General features: G+C 37.9%; 1 protein-coding gene across 5 annotated transcripts in view; it reads left to right on the top strand.

The window, feature by feature from the left end:
• The window catches only part of TANK (TRAF family member associated NFKB activator), a 93951-nt gene that overhangs the window by 15370 nt on the left and 51171 nt on the right, over nt 1-27410 (top strand). For 3 of the 5 annotated variants that reach the window (XM_027590372.1, XM_027590369.1, XM_027590370.1), the window contains exon 2: nt 20775-20922. In XM_027590372.1, coding sequence (XP_027446173.1) covers nt 20824-20922 — 99 coding nt within the window. In that variant the 5' untranslated portion in view covers nt 20775-20823. Of the gene's footprint in view, nt 1-868; nt 1023-20774; nt 20923-27410 lie in introns of those variants that run through there. The other 2 variants (XM_027590373.1, XM_027590371.1) reach the window with 2 other exon arrangements.

Below are 27410 nucleotides of genomic sequence, written 5' to 3' on the forward strand. Positions count from 1 at the left end.
AAGGAATCGGAGGGAAAACCTTCGTGGTGGCAAGGAGCCAGCCTGATACGAGTGACTCTGGACAATATCTTTCGTTGGAAGAGCATTCTAAAATTTACCAGGTGCTTTTGCTTACATCATTGGATTGATCCTCACAACCATCCATCCAGTGAAGTAGGTTATCACTGTCTCCATTTGTCAGATAAAAAGTAAGGTTTGTTAGGTTAAGCAACTTGCCTGAGCCAGGAGGTATCAGAGCTAAAACTGAGAGTTCAAACACTTCTAGAGGTATCTGTCTAAACTTTCTGTCTTGAATATTCAAGCATGGCTAGGAAATGGAATAATGGAGAAGTCTTAATCCATGAGATTTTTTTGTGAAGGTCTACCTTGTATCTAGCAACCATTCAACTTTAGCAAGTAACATTTAGGGAAAGGTTATTACAACTAGGGAAAAACCCAAATGGGTGTGCTTGTGTGTGAGTGTGAGAGAGAGAGTGTGTGTGTAGTGTTTTTGTTTCTCAGTGTGGACTTTAATCACCTTAATCACATTCACATGAGGATGAGACAAAAATGCAGGTTCCAGGCTTCACCCCAATTGCTCTGAACTCTAAGATCTCTAGGGGTGAACTGGTAAATCTACATCTTTAACAAGCATCTCAGATGATTCTTGTGTACGCTAACTCACATACAGGGTGATGTTAAACCTGGCTAGTTTCTGTTCAGTATAGTTTCTGTTCAGTAAAAATCTCGCCAAGGCCCTCAGGTGACCTTTAACCTGGACATTGTTGACTTTCGGCGCCTGTACTTTACCCTACGAGGCGCGGCGGGGCGGGGCTTGGATGGGCGGGCCTTGAATAGGCGGAGCGAGGATGGGTGGGACCGTTGGGGTCCGGCCTGCCCTGGCCGGGTGGAGGGTAAAGGGTTAAAAGCTCCGCGCGCAGGCGCTGCCCTCTGAACTGGAACGGAAAACAACTTCCGGTCGACTCACTCGGCCTGGCGCCGCGGATCCGGGTCGTGAGAGACAGGCGCGGAATCCCTGAACTGTGAGTAAGAAACTTCGCGAACGAGTTGGTCTGTCGGAACCCGTCGAGCACAACGGCGGGGAACATGTGTGTGTGAGCGAGGGCGGTGCGCTGGCAGTACGGGTGCCGCAGGGAAAGAAGCCGAGGAGCTGCGGAGACGACCGCTTCTCAAAGTGGAGAGGGACGTAGTGCGAGAAAAACCACCCGGGTGTGCGTCCCCGAGCGGATCCGGGAGGGGCTTTCCGAGCCCACGACGTCAGCGGAGCAACGCTCTGCCCGCCGCGACGGTCTCTGGGGAGGGATCCAGCCCAACTGCGCGTCCACCGCTCGCGGTGACTTGACTTCTTTGCGGGGAAAGAGGGGAGGCAGGGCTTGCGATGTCAGGGTGAGACGTGGGCCCCGTCCCGAGTCCCAGACGCCCTTCGGGAAAAGGGTTGTCTTCCGCAAGCAGTACTATCGTGGTTATTCTTTCAAAAACTTTTAAGTAGGTCTTTCTGTTGTTCTTCCCAAGGTTGTTGCACAATTGTACTGCTTTCCTGTGGGGTGTCATCATAGCCGTGTCAATGAGAAGTGGGGTAACTTCCCGAGGGTCACGGAGAGAATGGGTGGAGGAGGCGGAAAAGCAAAAGCAAACCCCCGGAGAAACCAGGCGTTAGGTAGGGTCTCAACTCCGGTGTAAACTGAGTAGCAACGAGTTACAGGTGTAAAAAGCTCTTCTTGTCAAGAAGTGAAGAAAGTAGGGGGAAGATATTCAAACCAAAGAGTAGTTGTATCTCCCTTGTTATACTGTAGCAATCAAAAATTGAACAGCCTTGCTATGTCAAGTGTCCCTTTATTTCTCTGATGCTTTTGACAAGTTGTCCAAAGGGAGAATAAATGGTAGTAACGGAAGTGAAGTGGACATGAAAATGAAGGAAAATAAAGTGATCTGCCTCCTTACCATAGTGGAATACACATTTCAAACGAGGGGGTAGCAGAGAGTAAGCACTGTATTGTGTTGAAAAATTATTTTTTCGTCGTTTGGGAGGAGAGGGAAACCCTAAAATGATACGACCATGTATAAAGCCAGCAATTTATAGAGAAAATGAAACTTTTCTCAGTTCTCTCCCCAGTCGTAATACTTCACAAGGCCTTCCACATCACTCTTACATGTGTATAAACATGTTATTTCGTTTCCTTGTGAAAGTGAGAGTATATATGCATCCCATTCTGTTACCTGCGTTTTCGGATAAAAAAAAATATATGGTGGAAATCTTGCCATAGCTCTACGTTATCCTAACGTCAGCATGGTATTCTTTGTCGGGATGTACCATAATGTAGTTAACCATCTCTTAACGTGATCTGCCCATATATTTTGCCCATTATTCTTCAGAATTATTTATCTATATTCTATTAGGGTGCAGATATATTAATTCTTTGTGAAATATATGGCAGATATTTTCAAGAACTGTCAGTCTTTTGGTTTGAAATACCCAGGCTTTTTATTACTTAAGGCAGTTTCCACTCAAAAAATTATTTTCCTGTATTGTCTATTCTTTTATAGTTTTTTATGCTTTATTCATTAAAATATCTGAAAATTATTTTTGTATATTATATAAGGTAGGGATTTAGCCATTTTTCCTGAAATCATTTGTTGAAATCATTTCTTCCTGACTAGAATACTACTGTATTATAATAAATTTCCATGTATACATGGGTCTTTTATCATTATTCTGTTGCTTTATTCTATTTGTCTATTCCTATACAAATACCAATCTGCTGATTATAGCATGTTTTAGTAGTTCATAAAGCAAGTGCTTCGTTTATCTTTTTCAAAATTTTCTTGAATATTACATTCTTTTTGAGGTAAAGTATAAATTGTTCATGTTTCACTAAAATAATCCTTTTGGGGGCGCCTGGTTGGCTCAGTCATTAAGCATCTGCCTTCCGCTCAGGTCATGGTCCCAGGGTCCTGGGATCAAGCCCTGCGTCAGGCTTCCTGCTCCTGCTTGTGTTCCCTCTCTCGCTGTGTATCTCTCTGTTAAATAAATGAGATCTTAAAAAAAAAAAAAACTATTAAAATAATCCTTTTGGAAGTTTTAGCTATTATATTCACTAATATTTTGTGGCTGGTACCTAGATGAGTGATTCTATATCTGGCCAACTTTCTAAACTTATTTGTTTTAATAAATTGTTTCCCTTGAATTTTCTAGGAAAAATCATCTAAATATAATCTTATCTTTATACTTCTTTTCTTTTTTTGATTTAGTGAATTGCTGGCCTCTCCAGTGCAGTGATATGTAGTAACAGTGATTCTGGCCATCCATATGTTATTTCTTAGTTTGTGGATGTTTATACTATGTCATTAAATAAGGGGTTTACTATTAATTTCCAATAAATTTTGTTTATCAAGGAAGTGTCTTTAATATTTCTAGCTTACTAGGATTTTTGCAGAGAATGGATTTTATTTTGTTTTTTATTTTATTTTAGAGAGAGACCGGGGGGGGGGGGGGGAATCTCAAGCAGGCTTCATGCTCAGCTCAGAGCCAGAAATGGGGCTGGCTCTCACGACTCTGAGATCATGACCTGAGCTGAAATCAGGAGTCAGATGCTTAACCTACTGAGCCACCCACACGCCCCACAGAGAATGGATTTTAGGCCAAAGTTGTGTGTGTGTTTGTGTGTGTGTTTACATTGACTAGCACATTGAGTGCAATTTTGAATAATGGATGTTGAGTGTTCATTTTGTCTGTATATTTCTGGTTGTTAAGATGATGTTTTTTCATTACAACTTCACTAAACATTTTTATTAGAAGTAGAAGTTGAATTTTGTCAAATGGCTTTTGGCATCTGTCATGACCTATTATGTGCTTTTCTTTGACCTCTTAGGATGATGGGTTATTTTAGTTGAATTCCAGTTGGTGAACCCACCTTATGTTTGGTCATGGTGTAATTAAGCATATAGGTTTCTTTTTGGTAACATTTTTACTTAAAATCGGTAATTGGGTATCATCTGTAGTCATCATTTTCTGTGTTCTTTGCCAGAGTTTGATATTAGGGTTATGACAGTTTCCTAAAAAAAAACTGAGAAGAATTCCTGCTTTCTCTGAACTGAAGTTAGTTTAAACAGCATAAGAGCTCTCTGTTCTTAGAAGGTTTGAAAGAATTCACTCGTGAAACCATGTTGACCTGAAAGTACATTGTTCTTAAAATAGCAACAATATACAGCAAAAAGCCTCAGAACTTAAAAAAAGCAAACAAAAACTCCGCAGAGTAAATCCAAATAAAGGGAAGAGTTTAAGATACCAATATATTGAAAACAACTTCTGTGTTGATCCTGGTCATTTTTCTCCCCTCCCCCACCTCTTTTTTTTCATAGAGGAAATGCTAGATAGGTAGGCTGAGGCTAATAATAAAATATATTGCTGTTCTTTCTTTCCTCTACTCCAGTTATACTATAAAGTAAAGGGTGTTACATCTCACAGGCAAGTTCTTCTCTGCCCTGAAGGAAACCAGGAATGACACTGAACTGGGAAAGCATCAGTTTCACTTTGTTGTCATTAACTTCCCAATTTTGTTGGGAAATTTCTTTCTTTAGAGGTACTAACCAAGCTAACAGTCTACCGTAGCCAAATCCCTTAGGAGAGTTTCAGAATGAGTAGGTGAAAAAAATATACAAGCTCAGCATGATGGTACTTACTTAATATGAAGTGAAAATTATTAACATTAGCATGGTCCAGATATGTGTGTGACATGTGTATTGTGTACTCTTTGATAGAATTATTACCTTTTATAAATGATTATTTCAGATGCTTTTTGATCACTCAAGAATATGACCTTAAGCAGGTAATGTAATTTATCAGTATACATCTGTGAACTGTGGACTACTTCAAGACACTCACAGGTGTTATTTACAGAGAGATGCAGGCATTATGTGAATGCTTGCATATTTGAGTGTTTTAATCGATCGTGTATCAGTCTAGATAAAATAATTATTGACATGATTTAGGAGTGTGCCGTGTAACAACGAAAGACTTTGCATGTTTTTTAAAACCATACTCATTATCCAAAAGTAAACGGTAAATAAAAATAAGTACCCTGTGATGTAAAACTTCACTATTCTAACTATTCTGACATGATGCATTAACTGATTAGCTGTACTACTGTTTGGTATTTTGTGTGTTTTCTGACACCTTATAAGCATGTATATTAGTTTAATTTCACCAGTTTGAGTTTCGTTTTGTCAGGCCAAATTTTGATTTCTAGTTTCTGTAGGATTTATGTTGTGGCCGCCATTCCCCTTCCCCCCATCTCCTTGCTGCTGTAGTTTTCATTCATGGGTAGAGGGAAAGAGGAGGCTATTATCTAGAATAGGTAACAAAAATCTCTTTATAGTTTGGGACCAAGATTCTGAGTCATCTTCAAAAAAGAATAGCAGAGAATATTAAATGAACTACCTTGTGGGTAGATGGCTAATTAGTGTACAAAGTCTTTTGAACTAGATGCGGTATTTGACATTGTTCAGAAAAGTTGAGGAGGACCAAAAGAGACAGCAGTACCAGGTCCTTTGCAACTGAAAACAAACCTTTGGGACCCATGTAATACATATGTCGTAGTTTTTCAATCCTTAGTCTATAAAAACTTTTTAAAATTATGGTGAAGGGTGCCTGGGTAGCTCAGTTGGTTAAGCGACTGCCTTCGGCTCAGGTCATGATCCTGGAGTCCCGGGATCGAATCCCACATCGGTCTCCCTGCTCAGCAGGGAGTCTGCTTCTCCCTCTGACCCTCTTCCCTCTCGTGCTCTCTATCTCTCATTCTCTCTCTCTCAAATAAATAAATAAAATTTAAAAATAAAGTAAAATAAAATTATGGTGAAATACATAAAACGTGAAATTTACCATCGTAACCATTTTTAAATGTACAGTTTTGTGGTGTTGAATGTATTTACAATTGTTGTGCAAACAAGAATTCTTAAGGGACCTTAAGGGACTTTGTTTGTTTTTTGTTTTAAAGAAAAAGAGTCTGAGAAATAATACTTATCTCAAAGGGAAATGTCCTGTATAGTAACCTGAGTTTTTTTCCTTTTATCCAGAGATATACTCTCTATGATAGTAATTATCAATACTAAATTATGAGAGTAAACTGAGCACTAATGATCTGCATTAGCTTTCACTTACTACCAATACTTTTGCTTTGAAAAATAAAGTGTCTATAAAAAATAGGTTGTGAAAACAAGGTTTGTCTTTCAAGTCATTTCAGTAAGGAATTATTGGGAATTGAGCGGATAAAGAAAAATAACATGAGTTCTATTTTGATGGTTACTCAAGAAGTTGAAGTTTTAAGAATCTTTGAAATACTTGCATAGAGTGAGGTATAGAGAATTGTTCTCTGGAGCACACAACCAGGTAATTTTGCTAGGGAGAGTGACTTGCTAAAAGGACAGAAATCAGGGACTTAGGTCTCTTCAAAATAATATGTTATTTCAAATTACTTGAATAAAATCACCTGCTCTTATGGGATATTTAAATGCTTGTATTATTCATAGCCACTTGTTATGTAGCATTTCCTATAATAGAATTTCATGTATTTCCTATCACTAAATTAGAAATGCCTTTCCTTTGATATTGATGGTTCTTGGCTTTTTAAAATCCTTCTCTCCTTTTTCATAAATGTTAAAATCTCACACATCCAAGGAGATTTAATATTTGCTCCTCCTTCCCACAGTCTTCTCTTACACCTCCTCATACTGAATATAAACTTGCTCTTGTAGTTCCCCCATCTAAGAATATTCTGCAGAGCACTACTTTATATGATTTATGAAAACAGATTTTTAATATTAAATAGCCATTTTAAACTGCATAAGCCCCATTCTACCCCCCATCTCCAGATTTTAACATGATCCTTACTCAGGAGAGGATACTCCTTAGGAAGCTGAGGAAGCTAACTGAACAATGCCATGTTTCTCTATACCTTGGGGTTGAACATCGTGCTATGCCCAATTTCTCTTTTGGTGTTATACTGTTTGGTTGTGCACTTCAACTCTTAGAATTTGATAAACAGTTTGAGAGAAAGAAGTACTACTGGACCCAAAAAAAAGGAAGTAAGGCAAAGCTGAGACACATGGGTGTGGTCTTTGTGAAATCTTTGAACACTTAGAAGATAACACAAAAAGTTTCACCAAGTCCGAACATCCAATAAAATGGGGAGCCTGGTCTGGGGAGGTTTTGGGTTGGTCTTTGGGGGATTCATCTTACCTTGTTTATCCTGATACATTTAGCATTCTACCAGCTTATGGAAAAAATATAAAATCTAAATTCTGACACTCCTGGATCAATGGTATTTAAGTTTCTATTCTTTCAGCTGCCTGACTGCAACACCGTCACAGTTGTAGTGCAGTGTGCTATGGGTATATCAGAAAGTGAGACCAGAAATGCAAACTGTTATTTTGGAGAATTGGCTGCTTATGTTAGGGAACTCTCTTAAGAGTGGGAAATGATTATAACTAAGTGTTAGGCGTGACAGTTCTTTTCCATTTCCTTTCTTTAAGTGGGGAAAACACACAGACTTTTTTTATATATATATATTTTATTTATTTATCAGAGATTTAGCACAAGCAGGGGGAGCAGCAGAGGGAGATGGAGAAGCAGGCTCTCCGCTGAGCAGGGACCCTGTTGTGGAACTCAATCCCAGGACCCTGGGATCATGACCTGAGCTGAAAGCCGACGCTTAACTGGCTGAGCCACCCAGGCATCCCACAGACTTTTGAGTGTCTTTAAAAATTTACCCTAAGACAGAGGATGTCCTTTTATTTAAGTGTATTTACTATGTTATTGACTTGTGCTTTTTGCTTCTGATGATTTTCATGGGTGAAAAAGTGAACACAGAGCTAAAATACAAAAAAGGGTGTATCTTCCACTAACTTATTTACCTCTTTTGCTAAGGTGGCAACTTTTCTGAAATAGAATGTGAATGATTATTATTATTCATACCCTAAGGGGTTGGAAAAGGAGATGACTTTCTTTTCTAGGGTGGAGTGGAAGAGGTAGCTCCAGGTGATTTCCTCCCCCCATCCTGAAACTGCTTTAGATTTAAAGTGGCCTCTTACCACAAGTGTGAACCTGGCAGACCACTTACCTAGACACAATTATAATCTCAGCAGTGGGGGAAACCCAACAGAGGGGCCTTTCCCACCTCCCAAATCACCCATACTTGTCTCTACCCCACAAAAAATAGACCTTACTAAAGCCTTATAAATCATTCAGGGTGGAGGTGGTGAGAATCTGATACCTTTAAGCCTGTGATTCCTTTTTTTTTTTTTAATTTTATTTATTTATTTGACAGAGCACAAGCAGGGGGAATGGCAGGCAGAGGCAGAGGGAGAAGCAGGCTCCCCGCAGAGCAGGGGGAGCCTGATGTGGGACTTGATCCCAGGACCCTGGGATCATGACCTGAGTTGAAGCAGTGGCTTAACCAACTGAGCCACCCAGGTGCCCAAGCCTGGGATTCTTTTCAAATTTGAAATCCCAAAATACACAACTAATCAAAGTTGAGTTGTTTTGATTGAGCTGGGCAATTGGTGGAACATTGTTTTGGTTCACACACCCCTAGCCTCAGTAGAGCTCTCTGGAAGCACCGCTACTTACTTTTATTATTTTATTTATTCAGGATTGGTTAACAATCACTTGGCAGAATAATACTGGTTACCAAAGACAGCAGGCTTAAGATATTTTATATATGAAATAAAAAGAAGTTCATTTAAGAAGAAGAAGGCTGGGAAGAATTAGAGTATCATTTCAGAAGATTCAACATCCAGATAGAGGAGTCCCACAAAGGAATACAGAAGGAAAGAAATTGCCCAAAAAATAATTGAAGAAAATTTCCTAGAAGTGAGGGGTGAACCAGGTGAGTTAAGTACAAGATCAGGAATCAGAATGGCTCTAGACTTCCACAAAAACAAATGGAAGCTAGAAGACAGCATAGCAATCTATGACCTGAATCCCTACTTTGCATAGTGGAAAGACAAGTAAAACTGAAAAATCAGTAAGGCAATATTAGTATGTTATTTAGAGATACCAAGATAAATCCCAGAAAGAACCAAAGGAGCTAAAAATTGTTGCCAAGGTGAAGCAGGAAATGAGGAGGGGAAAGAAGAGAGCAAGAGATTTACAGTTTTTCTTAAGCCTTGTGAAACTCCTTGACTCCTTAAAATATAGATATGTATAACTTTGGTTAAAAATAAAATAAAAAGTAAATTAGTGAAAAGAGCTAGAGATTGGACTTTCATATCAGAGACCTGGATTTATCTGGGTCTTTGATTGTCTAATTCTTTGACCTTAGTCAATTTATATAAACTTTTGAAGCTCGTTTTCTTTATGTAGAAAGAAAGGGAAGATAATCTATGCTCCTGCAGAAGAAAAATTAAAATAAGGTAGTTTATATAAAGCACCTGGCAAGTAATACTACCTCAATACGTATCAATCCCTCCTCCATCCCTAATGTTTCCCATGAGGAAATAGGGAAATGCCTCTTTCATTGTTGGAATGCTTGTCATTCAGACACAAAACTGAAATTGTCCTTATGGTCTAGGGTTGTGTGCCTTTCTGGATTGAAGGCATGTCATTGAGTTCTATGCCCTTTCTCAACTATTTATAGGTAGTTTGAGAATTTAGATAGAATTGAGATGATTAGAGTATTGGTGGGTGGAGCATCAAGTGAAAAGGGCCATTGCTACTTGGTAGGAGAAGAGCTATGGTCACGCTCAAATTTCTTTCTCAACATGAACTTTGGTGCAAACGCCATTAATGGAGTCGCTTCCATTAATAGGGGAAACACTTGTCATATAGACTGATGAGTTGCGGAAATTTCAGGGAACCAAGATCTTTAGAGTGGTATTGCTCTGGGCCATCTGCCAAAGTATCAAAATACCTTTTTTTTTTCTTTTTTTAAGAACATCTTCTACCTTAGCAACTGCTATTTTTGTTTCCAAATTCTATATACTTCTTCTGGAACAGTTCAAAAAGCAGATCACTGTGGAACAAAAAAGACACTTTATAAAAAGTCTGTTTCCCTGCCTTGGTACATATTTGTATAGTGTTATACAGAGTACACTGCTTTTCCAATTATGAATTGACCCCCTATGGCAGTGATTCTAAATTTGTCTGACAACTGCTCTTCCCTCTTCTCCCCTTTACCCCCCACAAAAAATTATCCAAGAAGTCTTGGACAGGTTTGCTGATCTGTTTTTTTTAAACCACCCTGGATGATTCTATTGACGCATGTCATACAGTATGTTCTACCCTAAACATCCTAAACTGGGGCAGATGAGGGAGCTGAGGTCCACAGGAAGGTTAAATGACTTGTTCACCCTCACCTATCAACAAGCATGTATTCTATACTCCCAAATCTGATTTTATCTTTGGTTGACTAGGCTTTTTAATTTTTCTTTCTAATGTTCAAATTGTCTTAATAAATAAGAAACTAATATATTTTATACAGGATGTGGTCTCAAAAATTACGTTTGGGATCTTTATTTTATAGCATCTTTTTATTTTTTCCAGATACAAAAAGAAGTGAAAGAGTGAAAAAAGTGAAAATTTTTAATAAACTCTAGTTTCCCACAGTAGGATAGCACAGCAAATGTTAAGATTTACTAGGTCTGAATATTCACATTTAAGAAAAACTGGCTTTGAAAAGAGTGGAAACTCGGTCAATTTGGGCACAGATGCAGGTTTGAGAGGTTGGTTTGTCAGAGTACCCAGGGATTTAGAAGACAGTACCCTGTCTTCAGGGGTATTCAACAACTGGAATAAGAGTGTGTTACATGGTATTATACCTGGTTTTAAACTTTTATCATACTAAACATTTAAAGTCACACCCTAAACATCTTGGGGATGACTGGAAATAGAGATCTGGAAATCTCTGAAACCTTATTTATTTTCTCATTGGAGTTCTCACAGTTACTTCTAATAAAACAAGTTGTGACTTGCAAACATTTGCCCAACAGCCTCGAGGTGTCCTCAGGGAAATTAAAAGCAGGGGTATGAAGAGCTGGGGAGTCCCGTGCCAGTGGTTAAGAGCACAGAGTACAGCTTTATAATTCTATAAGCTTTTGCCTGTTCCCATTTATCATTGGTAATATTCTCAAGACTAAAGGACCGCTCAGCAATTTAAACTGTGATTTAAGAGAAAATAGGCCTTTTTATGTAAAGATCCCCTATCTGTCTCCTAAAGTTTTATATCTTCATAGAAGAACTCTCATAGTGGTTTTGTTTTGTTCTGATACAGTAAATGACACAGAGATGCTGGAGGGGTCCCTAATCTATTAACTTGTGAGATTTTATTTTTTTTTAAGATTCTATTTATTTGAGAAGGAGAAAAAACACGAGAGGGACAGCGCACAAGCAGAGTGCACAAGCAGGGTGGAGTGGCAGAGGGAGAGGAAGAAGCAGGCTGCCAGCTCAGCCTTAACGCGGGACTGATCCTGGGACGCCAGGATCATGACCTGAACTGAAGGCAGATGCTTAACCAACTGAGCCACCCAGGTGCCCCAACTCATGAGATTTTAACGACTTCTTCAAAAGCAACTTTTCCTTTTATGAATCGTGTGCAGCCTGTGACATCTCATACATTATTGTGTTCTGTTTAGGGGGACTTTTTTAGGATTACTGAAGAATTTTTTTTTTCAGACTCTTCTGGTTAAGACCAGAAGATAGGTACCAACCATCCTACTCCTGTGAAAGATCATTAGTAATTCTACTTTCTTGTCATAAATTTGGCAGAGTAGAAGGGAGGAGATTTCAAAAAGAATGCATTCAGACACTTTACCAGAGAGCTATTTTTCATGTAAGCATTAACAGAACAGAGCATTCGATAACATTCCTACCTTTTTGCCTAATAGTCTTTTTACATAAGGTAACAGACTTCTGCTAAAATGCCTTAGTGTTTTATGCATTCCCTAGTTTATTATGTACCTTCGTACACTGTCCAGATAATAAGTGGCCCTACCCTCTTTGCTTTATATTTGAGAGGAAAAGAGTGTACATCTTGTGACATGAAGTGACACAATAATATTATTTCTTTCTCCACTATTTTCTTTTCAAAAATTTGTGTTTTTTTGCTAAAAAGATTTGGGCTTCATTGACTGTCCATGGACTTACTAGTATCAGAGGACATTCAAAACAGGACTTTATGAATAGGGATATAAGCAGGAGGGAAGCCATTCTTAATATTTATTTGTTCCTCTAGATTTCGTTATCGCTCAGTTGGTACATTTTTCCTACCTATTGTTAATTATATGTCTTCTATAGCACTTCTCTCCAAAATTGTATTCAATATCTTTCTTTCCAAAACATTTTTCTTCCTGTTTCTCTATCTGGCTATCATCACTGTCTGCCTAGTATTTTGAAAAATATGGCTGGTGAACCATCTTCAACAAAGTCACCTGGGTTACTTATTAAAATGCAGATTCCAGGACCCCATCCCAGGCCACCTGATTCAGAATTGCAGGGACCTGAATGCTGCCTTCCTGTCTAGATCCAATTGGCCAACAAATCCCATTGATTCTGACTTAGAAATGTCTCTTTAATGTATTCATCTTTCACTTCCCCTGCTCTTGTTCAAGCCCATCTTTTACCCAGACTACAGCAATAGTTTCCTATGGATATCCTCACCTTGTCTCCCTCATTAGTTTGTATTCCACAATGGGTATCCAGTTTACCTTTCTAAAACATGTTTATCTCCTGCTTGAAAATCCTCCATTACTTTTTTTTTTAAGATTATTTATTTTAAAGAGAGAATGTGCGTGCGCATGAGCAGGGGGAAGGGCAGATGGAGGGGGGAAATCCTGAAGCAGACTCCCCACCACAGTCAAGAGCAAGATGCTTAACTGACTGAGCCACCCAGGCATCCCAAAAATCCTGCATTACTTCTTAATGTCAGGTTAAAGTCTAAATTTATTAGAGTAACATTCAGGGTCCACTACAATCTGGCCATAATTGAGTCTGCTGCATATAGTTTATGCACTTAGTACTCTCTAACTCTAGGGGGTTCCATTCCAATTACCATCTGCCTGAGTGGTGCCCCTAGGGTTTTTGTAGTGCAGCACAATCATACATGGTAGCCCTGACCATTCTGTCTTAATACCCTCACCTCTCCATCTTCTGTACACATCTTAGACTTACATAAATAGAATACCTCCAGTCCCAAAATGCACTATACTAGTGACTTCTCAATGCCTCTGCTCTTTCAGAGTGAATATTCTTTCCTCCCTCTCATTCTCTGCTTGTTGAAATCCTCATGTTTCAGGGCCTAGTTTAAGTGTCAGATCCTCTATGAAGCCTTCTACAATCCCTCTCATTTTAATTGTTCTTCCTATTGAGCTGTTATCCTGCTTATACCTTTTATTTAACAGTTCTTTTTTCTTTCTCTTTTGAGATAAAACTTATATGCAGTAAATCTTCAGTGAACCATTGGGCGAATTCCTGCAAATGCTTCCACCTGTGCTTCCCAGACCCCTATCAAGATATGATCATACCTTTTTACACATTTATAATTGGCCTGCTAGTATGGTTAATCATTTTCATGCTTGTCTGCCTTACTAAATTATAAGCTCTAATTAGAGAAAAAAAGCAAAGACTATGACTTTGTCTCTTTCCCTCGGAAAAAAGGAGCACATACAATGTATTCAGCACTGAACCAGTGTTGACTGTTGTACCAGTTAGTATTAGTAAACAACTCTGCTCCTCTCTTAAGAGATTCTCAAAGACAGTGGTTTAAGTAAGACAGAAATTTTATTTCTTTCACATATTACAATTTAAAGTATTTATTTTTTTTTAAGATTTTATTTATTTATTTGAGAGAGAGAATGAGATAGAACATGAGAGGGGGGAGGGTCCAAGGGAGAAGCAGACTCCCTGCTCAGCAGGGAGCCCGACGCGGGACTCGATCCCAGGACTCCAGGATGATGACCTGAGCCGAAAGCAGTTGCTTAACCAACTGAGCCACCCAGGCGTCCCTCACATATTACAATTTAAAGTATAAGATGTCCAGTGCTGATCTGGCAGCTCCACGGTGTCAAGGACCTAGACATCTTCATTCTTGTTCCTGCATCCCCTTGTCCTTCCACCATCCCTGAAGTGTTTTCACCATAGTGTTCTAGGTGACTCACCACAACATCCCATCCAGCTGGGGAAGGGGAAAAAGTGAAGAGCTCCTCTTGGAAGTTGCACTTACTTGCCAATGACCAGAACATAGTCACCTGACCATACCAGTTAAAAGTCAGAAATATTAGAGAAGAGAATAGATACTGAGGAACAGATAACATATATACTTCATATATGGTTTCATTTAATCTTCATAATAACACTGCAAACTATGTAGCATAAGAAAACTAATACTCAGAGAAGCCAAGTAAATGGCTAGAAAATTGCAGATATGAGATCTGAATCCAAAGCCTTTACTTTTTTCATTCTACGTAGTTAAGTGTTAGGAGGACATACGTAAATGTTATTAAGTAAGTAAAGTCATCTTTACAGTGTTATTTCACATATTTTTATATCACATATTTTCACAGTATCATATCTCTTTAATTCCAGGACACCCTGTATAACTTTACTCCATGCTTCTCACCATCTTGAAATTAAATGCCATATCAGCTGGTTTGTAACCAAGGCCTAGTTTATAGTACAATTTAAGACAAAATGACTACTTTTAAAGCTTTGATACCATATGAAGAAAAGTATATCACTGTATTTCCCAATAGCTTCAATACTCTGTATTTATTTGGAAATGCTATATAATCATAAAGTTGAAGGAGATTATATTATTTAGCCCCTTTGTTTTATTTTTTTCTAAAGATTTTTATTTGAGAGAGAGGGTGAGAGAGAGAGAGAGAGACCACCCACAGGGGGAGGGGCAGAGGGAGAAGCAGGCTCCCCACTGAGCAAGGAGCCCGACATGGGACTCCATCCCAGGACACTGGGATCATGACCTGAGCCAAAGGCAGATGCTTAACCGACTGAGCCACCCAGGCATCCCTAGCCCCTTCATTTTAAAAGAAAGGAAAATTGAGGTTCATTGAAGATACCAGACTTAGCCTTTATTTCATTCTCATTGCTGCTGCTTTTCAAGCATCATGGGAAGAGCACTAGCCTAATCAGTCATTTCTGTAAGTAACCATCATTGTTATACCGAAGAATTGTCTCAGGTTTGCAGAGTTGTATGATCAGAAAAATCAAGGGGCGCCTGGGTGGCTCAGTTGGTGAAGCACCTGACTCTTGATTTCAGCTCAGGTCATGATCTCAGGATCCTTAGATCAAGCCTCAGGTGGGGCTTCTCGCTCAGCAGGGAGTCTGCTTGAGATTCTCTCTCTCTCTCTCTCTCTCTCTCTTTCTCTCTTTCTCCTTCTCCCCTCCCCTTGCGTGTGCACACTCTTTCTCTTTCCCGAATAAATGTTAAAAAAAGAAAGAGAAAAATCAAGCTGAACAATTCATAAAGAAATGCTTATTATCCTAGCCTTTTTTAGTGAAGAATGGATATTATCTGACGCTAAAAACATCTTTATAGCCCTTGGGAACCTGTTCTAGAAAGGATGACTGTTTGATAATCAAACTAAAGGAATGGGTGAGATCATTCCTATCCATAATTCAAAACCTAGTGCAAATGTTATCTACCTCTCAAAGCCTTTCCTAAACCTCAAAAATAGATGTGACCACTTTCCTCTCCCAATTCTATAGCCTTTGGATACCTCAGGGTACATATATATACATTTCAAATTATAGCTAATGGTGCCTTTGGGAAGATAGGTTTCATGTTTCTTTTGTTCTCAGTGTCAGTGGTGCCCAGTACAGGCTTTGCTTTTACTTGGCAGTGTTTTATCGAATGAACATATCCACCATGGTTGCACCCTGGGAGAATACTTTGCAGTTGCCTTCATTTTTTTTGTTTTGTTTTATTTTAAGATTTATTTATTTATTTGACAGAGAGACAGCAAGAAAGGGAACACAAGCTGGGGTGGGGGTGGGAGAGGGAGAAGCGGGCTTCCCACTGAGCAGGGAGCCTGATGCGGGGCTCGGATCCCAGGGTCCTGGGATCTTGACCTGAGCAGAAGGCAGATGCTTGACAACTGAGCCACCCAGGCGCCCCTGCAGTTGCCTTTAATAATCAGTCCTTGAATGAAGAATTTCAAAGCTGTAGTCCCAGTTCCCATGGTTATCACTTTGTAGCTCTAGGCAAGTAATTTAATGCCTCTGAGCCCTTATCAGTCAGATGGGAATGTGAATAATAGGAAATAAAGAATTGGTGAAAAAACTTTGTAAAAGGAACACAGCTCTAAGGTGGTACTCTCTGAAGCCCCTTGCCACACTCCACAAAAGTGCCTAACATGTAACAAGTAAACATAAACTTTATTTTTCCTAATTGAATTGAATAGTAATGGGATCCGTTTATTAATATTTAAGTTTGGTCCTAGCAGTTGGCAAACCTTTGTTGAAGCTGGACAACTTTACCAAGGGAAGATAAAATTATCTTCCTTGCGTAGGCTGCCTCTCCTACCCTAGGACAGTTTCGTTATTGAACCAAGGGATTAATGAAAGGGATTAATGAAAGAGGAAGCATCCTGCTGCCCAGGGATTTTCTTGGTGCTTCCTCCTGGGTGGGCACACACTGGACCTGGGAGGCAGAACAGGAACTTGCTGTCCTTCATTTTCCTTCTCACAGGAACCACCCAGGGGGGGAAAAAAAGGAACTACTGCCAGAGGGACAGATGTGGGTGGGTAGGGACTCTCCTGGGTTCAGGGGGATTGCCCTGGGTGGGTGGGGGTACTTTGCATTCCGCTTGCCAGGTACCTTCTGGGGTATCAGTTAATCTTTTCCTCCTGTAGTGGAAGGAAACCAGCAAATCAGACCCAGAATAAAGAAATTACCATGGAAGGCTTTCCTAAAAATACACTTAAAAGAGTGAAACCATAACTAGAAGAGTGCTTCCAAGGCAGAGGTTGCTTTAGCTTGGATCTCCTGGGTTTAAGCAATGAGATTTGGGTTTGAGCATGTTTACTATAAATAAAACCATTTCCCTGGAGCCTGGCAAGTTTTGCAGCAGGCATACCAAAATGTAATTGAAATGTGACTGCCTCTTAAATTGTGAAATTAATTTTACACTTAACAAATGCTTTAAAAAAAATAGAGGAACAAGTGGCGTTAAAGTTCAGGGTGTTAATATTTGAAATCTGTCCAATTTAATTAGTTGGGTCCTGGTGACTGTTTCCTTTTTCTCTGGTCAGTGTCACTGATCTAACACCCAATTCTCTTCTTGTTGTGAGATAGAAATTAAATGTATCATTTATTTAGTTGTATTGACCTGAATCGTATCTCTCCAGCATACATTCTTATTTCAGGAAATAGGATGCATCCATGTGGAATTTACTCAGTAACTCTTCTTAGTAACATTTGTGTGATCTAATTCAAGGACCTGAAGTGAAGCCTTCACATGATTTACTTGCATATGATGCAGCTATTTTTAGTATTGCATTTACATTTTTAAAAACAAGAATGCACCTTCTTGATGGAACAGACATGCATTTTTAGACTCAGCAGACTCAAGAACTGTAGAACAAAGAAGTTTCTTCGAAATCAAGTCCAAACATCTTTTTTGTATTGGAGAGAAAGAAACTTGGGTTCAGAAACATTTAGTGGCCCTGAATCAAGGTCACAGAGTCATTCAGTGATAGAACAAAATAAGAAACTAGATGGGTTTCCAATTCAAAGTTCTTGTTTGTCTCAGATTTTAAAATATAGGTGTGTTTTATGTTGACAATTTGTCATTATGCACAGCTTTTTAAGACAGTGATAGGTAACTTAGCCACATAGTTACTTAAACCTCTCATTTCTGCATTAGCATTTTACACTATATTATAGTCCTGATAGCTGCCTATCCTTATTTTCTTTGCTTGTATACCTATTTTGAATCTTGCTTGTATTTTTATAAGCTGCCTTAAATCCTTCTTTGAATGATACAGTGTCCAAATGAATAAAGTACTCAAAGTAATACTTTGTGTTAATGCTGATTATTTATTTTTCCATAGTATCTATGGCATGTCAGAGATCCTGGCAATGTTAGTTATCCTAAGAGCATTTCATCTTTTTTATCTATCAGAGGTAGCAGTAGAAACAAACTTCCTAAGTGGAATGCCTAAAAAAATTACCATTCTTTTATTTCCTCAGAAAGCAGTAACACTCTGATCCTCAAAATAAAAACCTTGAAATTGTTTTTAGAAGCCTGAAAATGACTTGGTGTATTTAGTACTTAAAATGAAAGACTGACTGATAGGATTGAAATATTACCAGATATTTTAAAAAGCATTGCAGTTTATGGTCAGCTGATTTCAGTAAGAGTGCCAAGGCCATTCAGTGGGAAAAGAATATCCTTTAGTGCTAGGGCTGTAGGATAGCTGCATGCCAAAGAAAGAGTTTGGACCCCACCTCATACCATACATAGAGTAACTGAATATGGATCAAAGATCCAAATGTAAAAGCTTAAAAGTATAAAATTCTTTAAAGGAAACATAGATGAAAATTTGCATGATTTGTATTAGGCAGCAATTTTTTAGATAGGACATGAGAAAAGCAAGCAACAAAAGAAAAAATAAATAGATAAAATCAGACATCAAAATTAAAAACACTATCAAGGAAATATCTGTAGATTGGAAGGGAAGTTTGCAAATTACATATATCTGATAAAGTTCAAATTTCCAGAATATATAAAGAAGTCTTACAAATCAATATGAGGACAAATAACCCAATTAAAAAGTGGACAAAGGAGTTGACTAGATAGACATTACTCTAAAGAAGATATACAGATAACCAATAAGCACTGGAAAGATTCAACATCTTTAGGGAAGTACAAATCAAAACTGTGATGAGGTACCACTTCATACCCACTGGGATGCATATGATTTAAAAATGGATGATAAATGTTTGTGAAGATGTAGAGAAATTGGGACTCTTACTCATTACTAGTGAAGTATAACATGGTACACATCCTATGGAAGCAGCTTTGGCAGTTCCTTAAAAAGTTAAATAAGATTATCATCTAACCCAGCAATTCTGCTCCTAGGTATATATCCAAGAGAATTGAAAACCTGTTCACACAAGTATGCATACATAAATAGTATAGCTTTCTTCAGAATAATCAAAATATGGAAAGAACTCAAATGTCCATTAACTGAGGAATGGATAAACAAAATGTGGTATATTCACACAATGGAGTATTACTCAGACATAAAAAGCAATGAAGTACTGTTATATGCTACAACATGGATAAACCTCAGAAATTTTATGCCATGTGAAAGAAGTCAGACACAAAGGCCATATATTATATGGTCCCATTTATATGAAATGTCCAAAATAGACAAATCCATAGAGTCAGAAAGCAGATTAGTAATTGCTGGGGGATTGATGGGAGAGGGGAATTGGGACTAACTGCTAAAAAGTAGTTTATTTTCGTAGTGATAAAAATGTTCTGGAATTAGATAATGGTGATGATTGTACAACATAATGAATATACAAAAAGCCACAGAAATGTACACTTTTTTTTTTAAGATTTTATTTATTTATTTGACACAGAGAGAAACAGTGAGAGAGAGAACACAAGCAGGGGGAGTGGGAGAGGGAGAAGCAGGCTCCCCGCTGAGCAGGGAGCCCCATGTGGGGCTCAATCCCAGGACCCTGGGATCATGACCTGAGCCGAAGGCAGATGCTTAACGACTGAGCCTCCCAGGCGCCCCTGAAATGTACACTTTAAAATGGTGAATTTTATGTTATATGAATTGTATTCTAATGTAAAATACAATTTTTTAAAAAGTGTTGTGTACCCAAAATAAAAGGACAAATGAAAGATTAGAGACTGAGATTATGAAGGATTTCCAATCATAAAGTGAAATAATTTGGTACCCCCAACCCCCCCATGACTGATAGAGAACTTTATCTATTATGTGGCTTCAGAAGTTTAAGAAAGGTTCTGTGGTTTGGCTTTTACAGCTGGAAAGGAAGAATCAGAATCATTACATGGCCCTCTGCTCAGAGGCAAGGAATGTGGTTAGAAATGTTATTATGCAAATTGAGATGATAAAACCAAATTACCTCCACTCAGTAAATCACCTGTAGTTCAGAAACAGCAGGGAGGTTGGAAAACTAATAGGGAGTGTGGGTAGGACTGAAGGGATGTGATTTTTCTTTTTTAATGTACAATCCAACAGCAACTCTCCCTAGATTTTGTGCTAAAATAAGAGCATTTTCACACATTTTAATTGCTCTGCGATAACAACAGTGTGAACTCCATCCACAAACATTTATTATCTACTTAATTTTGCTCTAATTTCAGTGTAGCAAGAATTCACCTTGTAAGTGGGAATAACTGTCCGTTTAATAAAAAGAAATCCCTTCCCACGTTGCTAATCCTATTGTGCATTTCTATAATAAAGTATTAATAACAAATGGCCTTTTATATTTCTCCATTTTAAGGTTGGGTTTTTAGATTACTATTTTCAAAGCAGCATCTTTTTGAACTGGAACCCCACTTGCTCCTTGAACATTAGTAAAGAATTTTAAAATTGAAGAAGTTAATGTTTCTTAAAATTTCTAATCAGGATTTTAGATGAGACTTATATGCCTTTATAAACTTCTATAGTACTTGGTGCTATAATGTTCATGATAAACTGTATGGAACTGTCTATAAGATACATTTAGAGATGAGATTTGTATAATTTCATAGCTATCTAAACTGTTCTGATTATTTTCCAGACCTGTCATATACTCCATCCTTTATAGTGATGCTACAGAACAGAGAGGAATGGATAAAAATATTGGCGAGCAACTCAATAAAGCTTATGAAGCCTTTCGACAGGCATGTATGGATAGAGATTCTGCAGTAAAAGAACTACAGCAAAAGGTATATGGTTTTGGTTTTGAAAGTTCTTATTTAATCTGGCAAATGGAAATTTGAGAATCTTTTGCAAGTGAAAAATATTGTATTGTGACAAACTTTCTTGAAGAACTGTAATAACTAAAACACTGAGATAAATATTAATAGATGAAATTTAAGATTCTTATTTGTTGTTTTTTATTAAAAAAAAAAAAAACATTGTGACCTGAAGGAGTAGTTCATAAAGAGCATCATCCTCCATAAATAATTTTTAATTTTTAGTTTCAAAAGACGGTAATTAGAAGAAAGGTATATTTCCTAGGCATAAACTTAGTAGTTCCCAGGCACATGTCTGTTATTGGTCCATGATTAGGTCTTCACTGATCTGCAGCAAAAGGAGAAAAGTAAGAATGTAATGAACTTCTCATAATGCTAAATTTATCCAATTCAAAATTCTGTCCTTTATTCTCATACTGTGTTTCCATACTATCAGATTTTAGGGCAGGATTTTATTAACACACACTTTTGTGAGATGTTAATGATAGAGTTTTTGTTTGCTTATTTAATATCACTATTTAGGAGTGTTTTGGAGGTCCCCAATACCAAAAAACACATTCTGTGTTGTCTAGAGGGACTCACAGGATTTAGCATCCAGTAACACTCACAGCTAAGATTTATTACAGTGACATGATAAAGATATACAGTCAGATCATTAATGTAAAACATCAGGCAGACTCTGGAGGGATCCACATGTAGGCCTCCTGTGCTCTTTCCCTCCAGTGAGGGGTCGCACAGAGTGCACCCTGCCTCCAGCTTCAAAAACTTAGTCACTCATGTGCAGTCCTTCTACATAGGGAACTCCATTTGAAACTCAAGAATTCGGGGTTTTTATTAAGAGCTGGTCACATAGATAGCCTATGTCAATCAAAATTTCAGACTCTTGGAAGGAAAGTAGGTCTTCACCATAAATCTCATGGTACAGTCTAATTAAGCTAGCACAACAGTCAACTTTATTTATCGACTTTATCACAAGTTCCCGGATGCCAACCAAGGGCCAGCCTTGCAGTAGTTTCAACAGGCAGTTGAAAGTAGGAGATCTTAAATTGGTTACCTCATTTAAGAAACAATTTTATTAGCCTTAAAATTCTGAAGTCTGTAATATGCTAGCCATGCAATTCTTAGTCTCTTCCATAAATATAGGAACTACACAATTCTCTTCATCCTTTCTACTTGACACATCTATAAAACTAGATGTTATAAGTACTTCCCTGTATTTCTCAGAAATCATTATTTGTGATTCTCCTGTTTGTTTACAAAAGATTACTTCCAGTTATATGGGTAGACTTGTGGACTAGGTCTTCCTTAGGGGCACACAGGAGAAACAGGGGCATAACAATGACAGGGAGTTTTCCAAATTATTGAAGTTTAGAATTTGGATTTCTTTGCCTTTCCAGTTCAGGTATAAAGCATAATCACGTTTTAAAAAACAAGAACAACAAAATCCCAACTTTTATTCTTCTTATTTTCCCATTAGGTTCGTTAAGAAACTTCAACAATCTTATACTTGTTCTAGGAAAGTTAGGAAACAGAATTAGGGAAGAGTATTGAGATATTCTTAGGTTGAGGCAGAAACAGAAATTTCTCTAACTGCTCCTCTGCCTTCACTGCCAATGGTAAGCAACCAGAAACTTGTGATTTAACCTTTTAACTACCATGGAAAAAGCCTTTGCTCACATCAGCAATTATCCAAAGGACAGTAAAGGGATATATGTATATATATATATACACATATATATATATTTTTTTTAGTATTTGTCAAGTATTCAAGAATAAAAGAAAACATGTATACTCTCTATTCTTACATACTAAATTAAAATATCCTGATTTATTTAAGAAAAATCAATGAATGTCTGCTGTATGCTGGACCTTTGATGAGGTTCTAGGAATGCTGAAACAAGACATAGTTTATGCCCTTAAGGAACTTTCCAATAAGAAGGTAAAAAGGACTATTAATAGTTATTACCACAGTGTACTAAGTGCTACAGTGGAGATCTGTGGGGGCTAACAAATAAATACAAAGAAGAATCACCCAAATCAGTCTGGGAGGATCAGGTCATAAGCCCACTCTCAAGCCCAACGCTTGGGCTAAGATTAGGGGTTGGGTAAGTTAAGGGGGCGGGGGGGGAAAACACAAAAGTGAGGGAATGTGTGGTACATTCCATATACAATAAGGTGATTCTGTGGCTCCAACAAGAACAATAAAGAAGTACAGGAAAAGAACCTGTGAAGGTAGATTAGGGCCCTATCATGAGGAATATGACTAAGTAGTTCATACTGTATTCTTATTCAATACAAACTTACTGAGGGATTAATATATATGCTTTAAAAAAGTCTTCCTGACATTGGGATATAGGATAGAGGGCAATGTGGAATTCAGGCTCAATAAGCATGGAGATGATAAACAATGGTCTAAGAGCCAGGAATATAAAAATAAGTGGTAGTCATCAAGTTGCACTTTATGAATTTTTATATATGTGTGTGTGTATAATATATATAATATATGTATAATTATATATAAACATCTATTAATAAGCATATGTTATATAGTTAGCCCTTGAACAGTGCAGAGGGGTTGGGGTGCTGACCCCCCATGTAGTCAGAGATCTGCATGTAACTTTTGATTCTCTAAAAACATAACTGCTAATAGTCTACTGTTGACTGGAAGCCTTACCAATAACCAATAAACAATTGATTAACACATATTTGGTATGTTATATGTATTATATACTGTATTCTTACAATAAAGTAAGCTAGAGAAAAGAAAATATTAAGAAAATCATAAGGAAGAAAAAATATACTTATATATAGTAATGTACTATATTTATTGGAAAAAAATCCACATATAAGTGGACCCATTACTGTTGAAGGGTCAACTGTACATATATTATACTTCAATGTAAAAAAGATAAATCAATGGCACTCATTTCAAGCAGTCAATATGAGAACTTAAGCATTAAGGATGAATTAAGGAAGAGATCTAAGATTTATTTAGGAAATAGAATGGAAAGCAGGTGGCACCTGAATGCAGGCCACTTCTGAGTGTGATAACATAGATTTCTAGGATGATACCCAGGTATCTGGAATAGAAAACTGGATGATGGTGGTGCTGATGACTAAAAGGATCAGTAGAGAAGAAGATACAGATTTATAGATGGGGAAATAAAATACGTAATTAGGTTTTAGTTGCCAGGTTTAGTTACCTGCGGGACATGCAGGTTAAATTGTCCAATGGATAGTTGCAAATATGGAACTAGAAGCCTTTATTATAGCCTTGAGTAAAATAGTATTTCCAGGTTCACGTGTAGGGCAAAGGAGTATTTGAAAGATAAGAGTGTGAGAGGAAGGAAATAAGGCCAACCAGTTGGTCATTAGAGATTCAAAACTAGGTTAAAGGATTGACTATGAAACAAAAGGAGAAACACCTATTCCTCTAAGAAGTGGAAGGAACAAGAAAAAAAAATAGGTGTACACAAAGATAAGTTTGCAGATCAGAAATGGTGGTGGCAGGAAGTTAGCAGGGTTATCATCCATCATTTATATGTGGAATCTAAAGAAGTCAAATGGTTACCAGGGGTTAGGAGGTGGGGATAAGACTGATGCTGTTTAAGGATATAAACTTATAAATGTATAAACTTATAATGAGTTGTGAATAAGCCATAAAGATCTAATGCACAGTATAATGAATATAGGCAATAATATTGTACTATAATTATATAATGTGATAAATATTGCTATAAGAGGAATCATATTACAATATGTAAATATATCGAAGTAGCACACTGTATACCTTGAATTTACATAATGTTCCATGTCAAATTTATTCAGTAAAAAAATAGTTATAATGTAAGAGTCTCTTTTTTTTCTGTGAAATACAAGGTGAGGTCATCTGAGTAAAGTGATTTTAGGATATTCTGAGAGCAGTAGTAAAGAATTGAAACAGCTTCAGTTAAGAAATGAGAGAAGAAAAATGTTACATCCAACATTTACTGAATTTTTGGTGATAATCCATGTTTGTGGTCATTTTTTTCAGTGGCTTTCTTGGTATAGAAGTGGAATGAGCAGATGGCCAAATCCAGGATTAGGAGATTGCAGAGTTAAGAATAGAAAAATGGTTAGGTGGCTAGAAAGTGGGCACAAAAACAATTGAAATTGTGTGCTTTGAAATACAAACTAACATCAGAAAGAAGTTAATCTAGGAGTCTAATAGACTAAGAACAAAAAGAGGGTTTATGTCTGAGGTCTCCATGAAGTGAGAGAACAGATACAGAAGGAGTAGAAGAATGTGAGAGGTCTATTAGTAATAGATTATTACTAATGAGTTTTTGAATTGATTAGGATCTTCTGTTTTCATAATGTGTCATGAAAGTGGGTAGCCGGAGTGGGATTGAGAAATTCAAGAAACAGATCTATTAGAGCACTTCTCCTAAAGTGATAAGATCAGGAGCATTTGGAGAGACTGTGTGAAAGGAAGAGCCAAGGGGCACTGGGTGGCTCAGATGGTTAAGCGTTTGCCTTCGGCTCAGGTCATGATCTCAGGGTCCTGGGATCGAGCCCCACATCAGGCTCCCTGCTCAGTGGAGAGTCTGCTTCTCCCTCTCCCTATGACCCTCCTCCCTGCTTGTGCATGCATGCTCTCAAATAAATAAATAAACTTTTTTTTTTAAAGGAAGAGCCAAAAATCTTGAATGTGAGAGAATGACTGGGTATGTTGTAAGATAAACAGTTTCGATGGGAGACTGGTATAATTGAATGCCTTGTGGATGGCCTTTTGCTTAAATTTAAAGGACTAATGGTTCAGAAGTAGCAATGATGAGGCAAGATAGTGCATATCTTTTTGTTCCTCCATTTCCTATTCCATCCATTGCCCAACCCCTGTGGTTTGATGTAGACAGTTTCATATGAGGAGACGGCAGAGGCATCTTTATCCTCAGAAGACAATGTAATAATTCCCATTTTAAAGCAAGTTACCAGTCTTTTTGAAAGTCAGACTTATTGGCATTACATTCTCTATAGTATAATGAAATAGGAGTTCTGACATAAAATTTTATACTTTGATCTCATTATGTTTTTTTATTAACTTTTTTCTAAAATGTTATTGTGAAAAGACCTGTATACTTTTGATATTTCTTGGGATTTTGTTTTATGGAACATTTTTTTTTTTTTTTTGAATTACAGCATCAGAGGTGCCAAGTGTAAATCACTAATTTTTTCCAATCTACTCCCAGAAATGAAATTGAACTTTGAAGTAAAACAAGCTAGATAGGGCGCCTGGGTGGCTCAGTTGGTTAAGTGACTGCCTTCGGCTCAGGTCATGATCCTGGAGTCCCGGGATCGAGTCCCGCATTGGGCTCCCTGCTCGGCAGGGAGTCTGCTTCTCCTTCTGACCCTCCCCCCTCTCATGTTCTCTCTCTCTCTCTCATTCTCTCTCTCAAATAAATAAATAAATCTTTAAAAAAAAAAACAAGAAAGATATTCCTCATTTAAAATCTTTAGTAATAAAGTGACAAATACAAGCTCTCTTATAGTATGAAAATTAGAGCAAAGGCTCTGGTGATTTTGGTAAAGGAAATTATTACTTGATTTTATTTTATTTGGATATTTTGAGTTCAAATGTAAGATTAGTCAGGGAAAGATGATCAGCAGGCAGTTGAAGTGTGGATCTTTAAAGTAAGCTACCAGTTGGAAATACCAATTTGGGAATCATCTTCACAGAGATACTTGGAGTGATGGGAGGAGGAAGTACCAATGGGAAAGAGAACAGAGCAAGAGAAGAAGAAAAGCAAGAGGGCAACCTTGGAGAAGTTGCCTGGCATTCTGATGGCAAAAAGGCCCCAAGGGCTGTGCTATCAGTGAGTCTACCTGCCCTTCCTAACATTATGCGTAAAGAATTGGTCTTAGTGACATCAGCAAGATGGCAAACTAGGAAGTGGCAGGCCCTTGTTCAGATTGATTGAAATAATTTTAGAGGAGCTCTGGAAATCAGTGATCTTCAGCAACCAAGCAGGCCCTAGTCGAGAAAAAGCCATATTCAAAACTGTAGGAAATTTCCTGGCATTTCTACTTGCCCTGGACCCACTCCCTGCCCATGGTGGTGTGGTGAAGTTGGGAGGAAGTAACCCAAATTCTTGGTTCCCTCCCTCAGAAAGGAAGGAGCAAGGTAGAACTTGTTTGAAACATCCTGACCTGTCTGTGGACTATCCAAGGGACTGTTTTCTGTCTCACTTGACTTGGAGCTCAGAGTTGGGAATGGTAGCATAGTTTAGGTCTCAGGCTGGAAGCTGTGGAAGGCAGTATTGGGTGGCATAGCATGTGGAAAGAGGCTGCAGTGAACATCTAAGTGTAAGAGATTGAAGGAAGAGGAATATAATAAACATCTAAGGTCCTAAGAAGGTGGGGTAAGACTTTTTGAGAAGTTAACATTTCCAACCAGCCAGGGAAAATCAGAAACAAATACA

Source organism: Zalophus californianus, chromosome 3 (assembly GCF_009762305.2).
Source record: "Zalophus californianus isolate mZalCal1 chromosome 3, mZalCal1.pri.v2, whole genome shotgun sequence".
Lineage (NCBI taxonomy): Eukaryota > Metazoa > Chordata > Mammalia > Carnivora > Otariidae > Zalophus > Zalophus californianus.